Source organism: Vidua chalybeata, chromosome 1, assembly GCF_026979565.1.
Source record: "Vidua chalybeata isolate OUT-0048 chromosome 1, bVidCha1 merged haplotype, whole genome shotgun sequence".
In the NCBI taxonomy this organism is placed as follows: Eukaryota; Metazoa; Chordata; class Aves; order Passeriformes; family Viduidae; genus Vidua; species Vidua chalybeata.
Genome location: NC_071530.1, coordinates 114,326,707 through 114,341,631, shown reverse-complemented (window position 1 = coordinate 114,341,631; position 14,925 = coordinate 114,326,707). Strand labels below are relative to the sequence as shown.

General features: G+C 41.2%; 1 protein-coding gene across 1 annotated transcript in view; it reads right to left on the bottom strand.

The window, feature by feature from the left end:
- Positions 1-14,925, bottom strand: part of XKR4 (XK related 4) — a 210,778-nt gene that overhangs the window by 73,810 nt on the left and 122,043 nt on the right. The window contains exon 2 of the mRNA XM_053955953.1: positions 140-339. Within this exon, the coding sequence (XP_053811928.1) occupies positions 140-339 (200 nt within the window). The remainder of the gene's footprint in view (positions 1-139; positions 340-14,925) is intronic.

The following is a 14,925-nucleotide window of genomic DNA, read 5'->3' as shown; positions in this document are numbered from 1 at the left end:
ATAGCAGCTAGCAGGCAAGATCTGCTCTTATGCCAGGACTACAAGGCACACAGCAGTCTGAACGAAGGATAAATATGTATGTGTGGAAATTACATCTTCCAAAAATTATAAAAAATAGATAGATTAAATGAACCCCTACCTTGGAGAGCCTGGAGTGTACGAGTCTGTACAACAATACAGAGTTGCAGGACCAGCTGTGGTGCACTTTCCAGAAAGGTGGCTAGCAAATGCAGCATACTCACATCTGCATACTCATACACCATTTTCCAATAAAACCGCCACCTGTCATTCTCTCCACTCTGTCGGCTCCGGATACCCAAGTACATCGTGTGAAAATACCTGGAAATGAAAGAGAGTGGTTACAAAAGCACAGAATGATATTTTACAGGTTATGCTTCTGCTTGCAAATAATAATTTGTTCAATGTTCTTCAAAATAATGAACATTTATTTAAAAAGATTGTTGTATTTCAATTTATAATAGTTGATGTGATAAGAGTAAACTAAACTGAAGACAAGACTAGCCTTAATAGGGTCATTAAAAAAGCTTAGCATTGTCTTTTTTGTTAAATAGTATTTCTTTCAAGGACCCAGTTTTCTAATTTGAATATGTGGGTGATATCTTGATTATATGGCTTTCCTCAGAGGTTTTGCAAATAATGAGAGGAACAAAACTGACTCTTTAATGAGAACCTGCAAAGAACTAATCTTCTTCTGCATCGATGTATTAGGACTTGGAGGACCACCTGCGCTGCAACTCTGAGGTGGTCTTAGCCTGTAGCTCTGCTATGGCTAAGCTTACTGTCCTGCTTTTCCACCCATCTAATGCATTGAATATTTCAGATACTGCCAAATGTATAATGTTTTTTTTCTCATAGTTTGATTATTTTAGTCGGAGAGAAGATGTAGGTGTGAGTTTCTATTTTAGAAGGCGTGGAGATCTGGCTGTGGGTTCCCTTGGAGATCAGAAGTGACTCACTACGGTAGCTCCCATGCAGCAGTAGCAGTACGCAGCAGCAGGAGCCAGGAACCCAGCAGGCTGCTGCTGCTCCCCGTAGTAACCAGCAGATAAAGGGGCAACAGGCAAAGCCCATCAGCTCTCGTGGCCTGTGCGACCAGCAGGAAAAGACCTGGCAACCAGCTCATTAAGTAGATTTTGGTGGGTGCAGGAGTAATGAGTGGTTTTAGGAAGCAAGGGAGGTCTTCTGAAGGCTAGTACCCAGATGCTGTGATGCCTGTGGTGACCCTTGCAGAGTGTGCAGCAGCCTCCCATGGCACACCTGGGTCACAGCACAGTGATTACTCTGGGTGGCCTTTGATCAGCTCTGTTATTCTGATCTGATCTCAGATATTCTGTGTCAGAAAAGCTCCCACTTTGTTACTACAATTTTAGTTCCAAACTAATTAAGGCTGGCTGAAAAAAATTCCCAGTCTCACTTAATGAAAAATTTTCAAGATTAAGGTATTGCCTTGCATCAGGGTGCCTTGTGTCCTACAGTAGTAGCCTGGGGGGCTACTAACTGATGTGGATCTTTGTTTCTCTTTTTCTTGAGGTATCTTTCATATTCTGCTCCTGACATTTTTTCTCATTATATTTTTAATATGTTTTCACAGCAATTTTTTAAGTGAGATCCTATTTTATAATTAGAAAAAGTTTAGTAAATTTTAACCACTTTCAATATGAATTGTTTTAATTAGTTAAGATAAAGTATTTCTGTATTTCTTCTTTCCACAAGTTCCTTTCTTAAAACCCTTTTCATAACTAGTGGAGCATGGTGAATTGCAAAATCTCTTTTTACAAAGCTTGCATGCAACCTTTAATCTCTGCTCAGCTGTAACTCTAGAGGTGTCTTATGCTGATGAGGAGACTTTTGGCTAGACTTTTGGCTTCGGACTGGCAAAGAGCCCAAGACTTGGTTGCCCCCTTGAAGAATGACCCAATGCACCCTTGTACCCAATGCACACTCTACTGCAGAGCAGCAGTTTTTATTCAGGAATATTCACCAGACAAAACCAGGGAGTAGCACAGAGAAACAGCTGAGAGGACAGATCTGAGCCTGCAGCATTTCTCTTGACAATGCACATCACAGCAATATAAAAGGAAAACACATTAAACTCACATTTAAATTAAAATCACACCAGGTGGCTTTGAATTTTATCAAAGTCCTGTGTGGGAGTGAAGAAGCAATGAACTGCTCAGAGACTGAGACCACAGAGGTACAGTAAACAAGACACCAACTGTAACTCTCTCATGGAAAACACTAAGCAGGTCTAGATGGGTCAGAGTGTGATGGGATGACTGGGGCTCTCTGGTGTCTTTGGAGTTAGGTAAAGTGGAATGGCCTGCTGCCCAGATCTGAAAGCCACTGAGCTGGAAAGGCATCTTTTGCTGTTCTGTTAATGGGGTCCATTGGACCCACGGGTTCTCAGTCACGATCCATTTAATTGTTCCTGGACCTCTCATTAAAGTCCTGCAGCACAACAGGGACAGGTAAGGCTTGTATTTCCTTCTGCATTTTATTGTTTGGGTGGGGTTTGTTTCTCCTGCCTAATATGTGCTCCCAAGGGGCACACCTTGGAATATTGCACATAGTGGGAGCAGACAGTGTCTTCAGCATCATTCTTTTAAGACATCACTAAGCCTTGCTATAAATTCCTAAAGGAGCTGTGGCTGCTGAAAGTTGTATCAGGAGGCTCTAGCTCTGCCAGTGGAGCCATCTGCAACTTCAATTCTACAGCATTTGTACAAAACATACTTTTCCTATTACAAAAATGACATACTGTGGCAGGTGAGGACCCCTAGGGTTCTTTACCTGCTCTGCAGAGTGGTTGTGCATGGCAAATGTGTTGTGATTAATGAACCCAGATGGAAATATTTCCTCTCCCACTGCACTTTATTGTGAAACACTGGCAGTGACTTATTGGGGACTGGGGAATCATTGCTCTTTGTCTACTTAGCTCTCTGCAATTTAAACACAAGATGTAGAGGAGGAAGATACTTTCTGGTTTTACACACTGGGGACCAAATTTCAGCCTAGGGTGGTATTTTTTTCCTGTCCTTTCAATTTTGGCCAAATTAATTGCAGGTTGAAATGAACATTTACACGCATAATTACTGTCACTGATTTATAGGCACAATCAGGTGATTAGACAGCTAAACATTCTGATTTGCATCCACAATTAATTCCACCAGCAATTGATGTTAGGTGTGCAAATTAGCAGTTATTAAAATAAAAAGGTCTCATAAAATGATTCATATATCAAAGACAATTTTTTCTGATAGTGAAATATAGAAGAAAAAAATGGGAGAAAGTGCTTTGTTGTAGTGGCTTCCAAATATAGCTTAACACTGCAGCAATGACACATTCCATTTTATATATATATGCATTATGTAATTCCACTTCAAACACCCTCACTGGAAGCCTATTGTCAGCAAATGCCATACAGACACAGTCAGAGGTAGTTCCTGATGTAAAGGGTTTTTATATTTTGGTGTTCTGGTATTGTTTTGGTAGAAATTCACATTTTTATGTGAGTCCAGGTAGTGATTCTTATATACAGTTACTCCAGAAAGATACAGAAAAAGTAGTATAGAGTTCTGCATTGCAAAGTGTCTTAGGTAAATTGATGAAAGAGCAGATGTGAATGTTATTATTTTGGTTATGATTGCATTCAGTCAACTACAGTCTTCTGCTGGTGCTTTACAAATATACAAAACTGCCTATCCATGTTCCCAAAGAGCATTTAATTGATATAAAAAGAGATGAAAGAGTGAAGAATTGAGAGTTAGAGCACCTGACAAAAAAGGGAAAAGAAGCAGAAATGGGAAGTGTGGTAACAATACTGCCATCTAGTACAGTAACTACTTTGTCTAATAAATCAAGTTTATCTTAGTTTCTTATTTCACTGGAGGAGTAAAACCAAATAAAAAGATACCACTCCACCCACTCCACAAAAAGACCCTACAATTTCTTAGCTCTCTTTGTGTAGAAGAACTTAGACATAAGTGATTTTCTTAGAGATTTTGCAGTTAGAGGATTATGAAGTCTCCTGTGAAGTCAGACTGAGAGAGCTGAGGTTGTTCAGCCTGGGGAAGAGAAGGCTCCATGCAGGGAGATCTTATTGTGGCCTTCCAGTACCTGAAGGAGGCTGAAGTTTATGGCTTCAAACTGAAAGAGGGTAGGTTTAAATTAGTTATAAGGAAAAAATAATTCGTTGCAAGGGTGGTTGAGACATAGGAAGAGGTTGCCCAGAGAAGTTGCCAATGTTCCATCCCTGAAAGTATTCAAGGCCAGACTGGATCAGGCTTTTAGCAACCTGGTCTAGAGGAAGTTGTCCCTGCCCATGATAGGGAATTGGAACTGGATGATCTTCAAGATCCCTTCCAACCCAAACCATTCTTTCAGTCTGTGATTCTGTGAAATGTACTATGAAGAAACAATATTTTTATTTTAAATGTACACTTTCTCTCTCTCTCTCTTTTTATGAAGACAGACCACTGCTTGCATTATCAATGCTGATTTAAAGAAGCTTATATTCAGAATTAATACAATGGAGTGAGAAGCACTATATCACTGATAATCAGATGGCAACATATGTATCATTATTTGACTCTTTATGTCTTAACCCTTGAAGGAAGTAGAGAATTTTTCAGCATTTAATTGTCTTAATTTATTCCAGTGCATCACACAGCACAGTATACAGACCTAGATAAAGCATAAGCCTTAAGGATGTGAATCTGAGACAAGACCACAAGTGACATTCTTTTCCCATTCTATTAATGATGGAAGTCAGTAAAATAAAAAACAGAAAACCATGCTACTCCTTGTGTCCACAGCAGGTGGCCAAGATGCAAGAGAAATAGAAATAAAAAATTGCCTCCATTTGTATTTGGGAAAAAAATGTGTTTTGGTTCTAGGGAAAGAGACATTCATTCTGATAAGACAGTGGTTCTCCAGTATTTCCAAAATCAAGAGGCCTCATTTTGTTCCAGTTTCACATACCAGTCTTGAGGATTGTCAGCACAGACTGAGATATATACATTTGAAATAATTCTGGTAACAATTCACTTATGATTAAAGCATGCCCACTTATGCATTTAATTGAGATGAGGTAGTAATAAGATGATAATACCAAATATTTATAGGAGTGCTTTCCATGTTTAAAGTACTGTACAACCACTCCTTGATTAACTAGGATCAATGAAAATAATCTTACAGAATTTGTTCCTCAGGAGTTGGCAGCTGACCAACCTAATACCTTTCTGCAGGAGCAAGGTGTAGCTTTCAGTCAGCACACTCAAATCCAGCTGATATTTCAGAAGCCCATGTTTGGATGGGCCTTTTTATTGTGTGAAGAAAATTCTAACTCCTTTCTCTCTTATTCTTAGCAATTTCTCCCCAGGTCTTGCTCCAGTACAAGGCGGGCTAGGAAGCTCCCAAAATACCTACCAAACAGGAGACAAATCCTCAGAGTCAGTTTTTCTGGAAGAGTGTTTATGTGCCACTGGCACCTGTACTAAGGATTTCCAACCTGGCTACAATTCATCTGCTCTATTATAAAAGACCTTTGGCGAATACCCTGGTATCATTGAAACTGAAGATGCTTTTGGCAGTGATTTAACAGAGCTTGAGTTTTTCCCCAGTTTACTTCATAGTATCTGGGTGTCATTTATGCCCATTGCTTCTAAGAAATTTCAGAAGCTGGTCAATTATGCTTCACAGACACCATTCTTTTTTGTACAGATGGATGAAACTTATTATAAGTGGAAAAGAGAAGCCAAACCCTTATTACATGTTGTTCCCAAGCATGTGAGACATGACTTTTCTTGCTGCACATACTTGGGCTCAGTCAGTGTCTTCCAGTCTTCTGAGCTCCTCTGGGATTCTTACCCCAAAGTTTGCTATTTGCTTTTGCCTCCTTTCTTCCAGTCCTACAACTTTTGCAAATCTTTAGCTACAAATTTAGATTTTCTAGGTTTTGAAAAGTTATGTTTATCTGCTGCTCATTTAGACAGCTTGCACAACAAGTATGTGCATATGCAAGTGCAGAGCCATATGTGAGTCCAGTCTGACTATGGCTCTGAGCACTTGCTACAGATTTTCACCATAATGAAATTATCCATCTGATGATAATATATACGGGTTTAGAAAAAAAGTCTTCAGTTTAGAAGTGTCAAAGACTACACTGTTACTGTGTGCTTTATCTAAGAAGTCCTTAGGATGATGCACATGAATAAGATTCCATTTGCATTCTTTGGAAAAATGAAATTATTTTGATTTCATGCCTCATGTAGTCCATTTTATTGAAATTGCCTAAGTCTGTAGAGGATGCCTGCTTATGTTGCATAATCCACTGAAGAACTTGTGAGAAGACCAAAAGGCATTAATGGCTATTTGGAGCAGTCCTAGACATTTATTCTGATGCCTTATTTGCCCCTACATCAAACACTATACTAAACAATTTAGCCATACCATAAACAATTGTTCTTTCTGTGTTTCAGGTGCAAAGGATGAAAATCACTACTGCAGAGCTAAAAATCAGTAGAATAAACAGCAATTTGGATAAGTGGTATTTTCTTCTGTTGCTTAGTTACCAAAGAAAACTTAACTGTGTTTGTATCTCAACAGTATTTGCTATGTTAAATAACAACAGATTGTTCTATTTTACTTCTTATGTGCCTTTTTATTAGATGTGCCTGAATACTTAAATTAAAAAAGTTTCTTTAGAAGGAATACTGACTGCATTAGCAGTACATGCTAATGCTTATTCTTTTTGTTCTCAATAAACAAACAAATCCCTTCAGTTTTAATTCCTTATTCTAGGAAGGAAAAAACAGCCAACTTTTAATTTTCCAATCAAATTATTTTTGATGCGACCATTAAGGTTTAATGTGCAAAAGGAAACTGAAATGCATTCTGGAACACAGCAGTGACCAAAACTTGTCCAACTAAGCATGGTTCTGGCAATTTACCAGCAGTCAAAAGTCTGGACTTAATTTACTTTAAATTATGAGTGCAGCATCCTCATCTGTGTCACTGAGATGAGTTATATGTGAGGACAGATCCCACTGGGGAATATTTCATCATAAGAGACATTAAAAGGCTGATTTCCAGAATATGCATACCCTACAAAGAAAAAAAAAACAAAACCTGACTCCTTGTATTTAATTTTTACTTTGTAGTATTTAAGATATCAAAAAAATAACTGCTTTACTTCCTATAACATAAAGCAAGGCACTTTATGAGCATAAACAAAATGATTACATCTGTTTCTTTACGACCTATAAAGCATTCCCCAGCATCTTCTATGACTGGGTGATCCTTCTCAAATGGCCATGAGTCGTATTACAGCAGCATTTTATGGTCATCTAAATTTTTATGGCCATCTGAATTTAGCTACTTTATGAATTCCCCAACTGTAGCCAGTCATACCCAGCACTTTCCTTCCTTTCCTGACATGTGCAAACCTCCAGTTTGTGAACCAGTGGTGGAGGGAGATGGCAGGACTAAGTTGGACTAGGTCCAGGTTAAATGGGGAGAAGGCAGGGAGGTCTAAAGAAATTTCTGATGCAGCCTACTCCCCTACTAACTGTCCTCACCCTTGGGTACAGCTGCTCAGCTCCATTGCTCAGCCCACTGTGGGATTCAACCATGTATGAGGTGACAAATCTCTAGGAAACAAATCTCCTTGTATTGGAATGAGCTGCAGCCTGGATGCTTGCACTGAGCAGCATGGATGCTGAGCTGTCCTCTGCCAGGACCCCTCTAGCTTTACAGCAATTTACTGTCCCTTCCTTTTTCTCTGTACCCTGCAGACTCAGGTGAGGCAGGCAGAAAACCCTCTTCTTCTGCACACAGTGAGGTGATATCCCCACAGCATGCCTGGCACATGCTGCCAGATCAGATGGAAGTACCCTTGCACGTTTGCTGTTTAGTTTAATTGTCTCCATGTTTCTTCTCTCAAAACTGGGATATTCCCAGGATGCACTTGCCTCCCAGGACTCCCTATCATCCTGGAGGCTCTGTTGCATCCCAATCAGCCTGTGAAGTCCTGTGCTGCTAAGGCTGCCCCTGCTGTGCCTGTGGTGCTCATCCCTAGGTCAGCTTTCCCCCTGTCCGGTGCTGGGGACCAGGGGTGGGAGCAGCTGGAGCTTGGTGGCCATGGACCCATCGGACAGGCAGCTGATGGTGACACTGCCAGTGATAGGGATGGCATAACCTTGTCAGGAAGTATGACACAGCCACTAGCCACAGCTCCTCTAGATGCTGCCCAGATACTTAGGAGTAAACATCGGTGCATTTTTTTGCACTATCAACCATAGGCTAGAATTGAAAAGGAGAATGCAGAAGTGAAATAATTAAAAAATGCACAGTATACTGCAGATGTGTATAGCTTTGTTTTTCATAGTTTCTTCACCAGGCATTGCCACTGGTGCTGCATAACAGCTGCCTTTCCTGTTTCAATCATGGGACAGGGCCATTTAGACATGTTTGGCAGCTCAACTAAGAAGTTTTACTGCACTGTCATTTCCTGCATGGCATTGCACACCTGTGTGCTCTTTAACTGCAGGCACTGCTTCATCAGAAGCTGATGAAATCACTTTGGGCCTTAGAGATTCTCAGAAGCTCCCTTGGTTTCCACCTGTGGGAAACACTGGATTTTGTTATATATTGTCAAGGCTGCAGCCCTGAAAGTGGTGCCCAAGTGAGATCAGACCCCCTAAGGGCAAGCAGCTTCCTGAGAGATTAGATATCTGCCCTGCTCTGTGTCCTCTGAGAAACTGAGGGCTTTCCTGCTTTGTCAAAAGAGTCCTTATGGGCTTCCTGAAGGAATACTCCACTGAAGCTGTTAGGAAAACATGGCTCTGCTGGTAAATGCCAGGGCACTCTAAAGAGATCAGCTAAAATCCTAATTCACAGCTTGCTCTGCAACTGTCTCTGTTTGGTTTCCTCCCTGCAGCTTTATATGGTGTTGGGGGTGACCGAGTGGAAGGCCATATCTGTCCTATGAAGAAGAGCTGAGATTCCCAACCAATAGTGGTTTACAGTGACTATTTCTTCTCTTCTCCTCCCTTCCTCCTCATGTCATATTTTTCATTTGCTTCTAAGCCTGTCTGCCTGTTAGTCATCCTAAAGCACCCCAAGAAGTGAATCCTGGTTTGCCTCTGTCTCAGTCTGGAGATATCAAGAAGAATCAGGGATCAGAAAAGCACAGAATCCCCCAAGGAGCTCCAGGCATTCCCTGGAAAGGCAATTAGTCACGGCCAAGGATCTGTACCATGCAGCTGTCACAGAAATATAATCATTATCATAGGCATCCTCACTTCATCAGCCCCTGGGGCTGCACCAGGAATTGAATTGTTTCCCTGTTCTCTCCTAGGTCTGACAGCCCTTGGAAATGGTCCTGAGACCTGCCATGTGAGACTGGCAAGGAAGATGCACCTGTGTCCCAATCACCTATTTGATTGCACTTGAAGAAAGGACTGCTTGTGGAGGTAAGATTGGGCACAGATGGAGAGCAGCGTTTCTGGCTTCTCAGCTTGGGGCACCAGGTGCATATCCCAGATCTCTGGAGAAGCAGCCAGGCAGCCTCTCATGAACACAAAAGGATAGGACCAGTAAAAGCTATTAAGAACCCTTTGCCTATCTTACCACTGTTTTCACAGGAGTAAAGTGTACCACGGCACATTCTGCAAACCAGTGTTCTGTGGCTGGAGACCTTGCAGTCTGGAGATAGGCTCTTCCCCTGGGCACCAGTGTTTATCACTCACACTGTACACTGGGAGATGCTCAGGCCCCTCTGGAACAGCTGAGTTTCTCCCAGCATCCATCTCTCAGCCCAAGTCCATAGGGACATGAGCTATTTATCAGTCTGAACAGTTCACAAGGGAGGGTTCAACGCAGAGGTGGAGCAGCAGAGCAGCTGGTGAGGTAAATACCCTTGAGCATTCCTGTGCCAGTCACAACTGCTTTGTAAGGGAACCCTTCAGTGTTCAAGTTCTCAACCTCATGCTCAACCTCACCATCTGGAAGAGGGAATACCTTTACATGAGTATTCACAAGAACCCATGTTGTTTGTCACTTTCCCTGATGCCTTTGATAAATTAAGTAGATTGATCTGCCTGCTGATTATGCAGCCTTCCAGTGACAACTTTCACAGAACAAGAGCAGACAATTGTGATTTCTTTGATCTAGGAAAGGAAAAAAATTGCATTTTTAAAGCTGAGGAGATGCCTGCAGTATCTTTTGCAAAAGTCAAGAGTAGCAATAGTAGTACAAACACTAGACAATCAGAATGGCTAGTGTGGGTGTGATATTTTAAGCCCACAGACAAAATGTAATGTGTTCCCTTTCATATAAACATCTTTCTTTCATGACCACTGGTGTGTGCCAGGATGAATCTGGGTTGTGTCGCTCTGGGGGCCTAGCATGTAATTTCACACTGTGAAACAGCAGGAGCTAGCTGCCTCCACTAACCAGTAAAACTGAACTATTGCCAACCTTCCCCTTCCTTCCTCCAAAAAACCTTCCAAATTGCTTATAAGAGCTTTTATAGGACCTGCTTGCTCTTTCTGGCTCAGAGAAAACACACAACTGAGAATTCTGTCTGGAAATATCTCGCTGTAAATAACTTTTTATTCATCCTATTTATATAGCAGTCTCTGCTTCAGCTTTTTTCTTTTGAAGTGTTCACGAGAAGCCTCGTTCTACTGCTAATCCTGCAGTAAAAAACTCCTAATAAATTGAATGGTCATTGTTTGGATGGAGCAATCTATAAACACTCAGGAAATAATGTGGGATTAATCACTCATTAAGATATAGACAGGCAGTGCTCGTGTGATCTTTATGTGATAATCAAATGGCTGGCAGTGTTATTTAACAGGAATTCAGGCTAACTTCCTCTTGGTGCTTATCAGTTGTCTGGACTAATGGAGAATGTTCTTTAAATGTTGCCTGCTTGAAGAATTTTATATAAGAATCAATTCAAAAACAAATTTGCCAGCAAATAGCATTAGTAGGGCTGAAAAGCATCTCACAAAGAGATGGTCTTGAATACCAAGCTGAACACTTCACCATGCACTATATCTGCATGCTTTGCAAATCTAGTATTCAGAAATCTTAGGAATAAAGTTTCTGGCCTGGGTTTTGCCTATCGAAAAAGCTCTAGGGCAAATGACAGCATTTTCATGTCAGCCTTCATCAATTCCCATAGGCCAAATCCAAAGGGTGTCTTGAGAAAAAAACACTCCGAGGAATCTAGAGGGAATTTTGCCAGTTTACAACCTCCTAGTTTGCCCCTTATCAATATATTATAGAAAAAGAAGAAGGGATGTAAGAGGTGACATGCTGGCAGCATACATGCCAGTGGAGAAATTAAAACGAACTGGCAATACAGCAATTACATTTAGGACTTGAAAGCAAACTGTGCTCATTAGAGATCTACAGTTTTCAGTCTAACTGGAGTTCTATATTCCAATATTAGTTCCATCTTAAAAAATAGCACAAAGTCCAAGAAGCACAGAAGGCTAGTAAAGTGCCTTTAAGCAAAATGCTTCAAGGAATGGCTTGTATCAAAGGGCATGAATTTATATGTGCTGAGACTGAGTCTGAATTCAACAGCCATTTTGTTTAAAACTTATTCAGAAAAGAAGGCAGAGATATCACAGGCTTGAGACAAGAATTAAGAAAGATTTTTTTTTTTTGCTATGGCAGGAATAGAAGAAAGGTTTGAAAAGGTTTTTTAATACTATTTTTAGCTGGATGTAAGATCAGTTTTGCAGCACAAAACACAACCATATTTGCATCTATATGCATATGTATAATCTATAATTTCCCTGCAGTTTAGGCATCTTATTCCAGCAGAGAATGATGTAACATCTGATAGAAGGCTTGTAAAACCTGGGAGACCATACTGTTGAAATGCTACGAATACAACTAAACAAACCTAAAATCTGTGGGCTGTAAGTCCCAAATGGACATACGTGTACCTGTAAACAAGAGCAGCACTTTCAGTATCATGTCTGAATTCGCTATCACAATTAAAATTGCAGAAATTAAGAGCCTGACATAGAACAGGAATGCTTTCAAGGTGGTCAAACTGGACAGGGACTTGCCAGGAACAATAGGGCCATTTGCTCCTCACCAGGGTGAGCAGGGATATGCCAGAGCTGGAAGGCTCTTTTGGCACATCTGGAGGGAACACTTGCGCTCCACAAAGCATCTGGCACTATCCCTTTGCACCTGGGCAGAAAACACCCCCCAGTTCTAATTCTTCTAAACTCAATGAAGGTTAAAAGAGCTATGGAGGATATCCAAACCCTACTTTGCCCATGGTATATCCATTGAAACTGGCAAACTTGGTGTGATCTGCTTCACCCTTCCATTGCAATCTTAATCACAGAATAGCTGAGGTTGGAAGGGATCTCTGGAGGTCATCTGATCAAAGAGAGCCATCACCTAGAGCAGGTTGCTAAGAGCATGTCCAAACAGCTTTTGGACATCGCCAAAGATGGAGATTCCACAACATTCCAGACCAGAGCAACTTGTCCAAATGATCTGTTACCCTTACAAAGTGTTTCCTGATGTTCAGAGAGAACCTCCTGGGTTTCATTTTGTTCCCACTGACTCTAATCCAGTCACTGGGCACCACTGAAAAGAGCCTGACTCTGCCCTCTTTGCACCCTCCTTCCAGGTATGTGAGATGGTCCCTGAGACACTTCTTTGTGCTAAGCAGCCCAGCCTTTCCTCAGAAGAGGGATGCTCCTGTCCCGTAAGTATGTTTGTGGCCCTGTGTCAGACTCTGTCCAGTACTCTACATCTCTCTTGTACTGGGGAGACCAAAACAGGACACAGAACTCCAGGCATGGCCTCAGCAGTGCCGAGTAGAGGAGTAGGATTGCCTCCCTCAACCAGCAGGCAGCCCTTTGTCTGATGCTGCAAGGACACCATTAGCCTTCTTTGCTGCAAGGACACTCTGCTGGCTGATACTCAACTTGGTGCCCACCATGACCCACAAGTTCTTTTCTGACAAGCTGCCTTCCAGCAGAGGATATACTCCAGCAGAGTACATTCCCCAGTATTTACTGGTGCATGGGGTTGCTCCTCCCCAGGAGCAGGACTTTGCACTCTCCTTTTTGAATTTCATGAGGTTCCATTTCTCCAACCTGTAGAGGACCCTCTGGTGTATCAGCCGTTCCTCCCAGGTTTGTGACATTAGCAAACTTGTTGAGGACACACTGTGCCCCATCATCCAGATCATGCAATACTTCTCAAGATGCTAAACAGGAGCAGAGCCAGCACTGACCCCTAGGGTTCACTGCTAGTTGCTGGGCTCTGAATAGGTTTCACGCTGCTGCCAGAGCCCTTTGAGATCAGCTGTTCGGTTAGTTTTCAATCCACCTCACCAGCTTCACCTGCTTCAGGCCACACTTTACCAGCTTCTCCACAAGGATCATATGGAGACAGTATCAAAAGCCCTGCTCAAGTCTGTGTAGAAAATATCCACTGCTCTCCTCTCATGTACTAGGCCAGACATTTCACCATGGAAGGTTTATACAAAAACTAAGACAAGATTGGTATGGCAGGACTTCTGGTCAGATTTGTAGGTACAGCATTGGTGAAAATGAAAGCTTACAAGTAAACAAAAAATTCAAAAGTATATTTAGGAAGCAGATAGATCTTTTAACTATCCATGCCCACCACTGAAAATCCCTCAGACATATGACAGATGCCAGTGATAAAATTCCTTATTTAGACTGACACCTCATTTCCAAAATGCCACATGCTACAAGTCTGTTTCTCAGCCTAGACTTTACTTTATGACTTTTTCAAGGAAAATATGAGACATATCTTCCTAGATCTTTGCATAATGAATAAAAATTCTCTCAGAACCCTAAGTGCAACTGAAGTAATACATAACACTAATAATAATACTATTAATAATGATAATAATTATAAGGCTGTTTAGCATTATTTGCTTAAATTGGAAACCATTCATATTAATACAGACAGTAAATTGCATGAACTTCCTTTAACCTCTGGAAATCATTAGGAAATTCAGCGTTTTTGGCTAATTACAGTTGCAATTCATGGGACCTGCTTGCCTTCTAACTTAGCTAGGTAAAATACCACCATCTCCCTGACATTTTCTTCCTCATGTATCCCAGTTATCCAAGTGCAGAACTGGCTTTTCCACATTAGTGATCACTCTGAATTTAAGGAGTATTTGAGGTGAAGGTGGAGAGGGATGTAAATGTGCCTGATAAAGGAAGCATTAAAAACTACAAACTGCTCTTCTCAGCTTTTCAAAAGCACAATTAAGAATTTGCTTTATCTGCTGGTAAAGATGAGACCAGAAGCTAAAAGAGCTTGGGAAAGCAGGAAAAAGTAATTTTTGCAATTACATTCTTTTTCTATTTTCCTATGCAGATTATTTTAAAGAGAAGCTTTCCCTTTTTAGACCTACCAGTTTCCTTTCTAACAGCAATCTGCCTGATTGCTGTTGGCTCCCAGGCCACACATATGTCCTTGGTTTCCAGAGGAAATTCAAAAAGAGGTAATGTAACTCACAAGTCTGCTTCTATACACAGAAACGTGCGCGTATAGAGAACGTAAAAAAATATACAGTGATACAGTGAACAGCTCCTTCTGGTTCCTTTCAAGAAAACAAGGGAGGGACCTGTGAGGCATTAACAGGGTGAAAGACCATGAAGATGGCTTTGCCACACCCACAGCCATGGCTGGTCCCTGTGGGTCCCTTGGCACTTGCACCATATTCTTGAGATTTTAACATTCCATGCTCTGTAGCAAAATAAATTTCTTAGGCCTAGTAAGCATTACTAAAGCTAACTCTACGAAAGGCCTGTGTATTAGAGTTCAAAGATGCATATCATTTCCTACAGCTAGAGGCAGCTGTTTAGTTTTGGC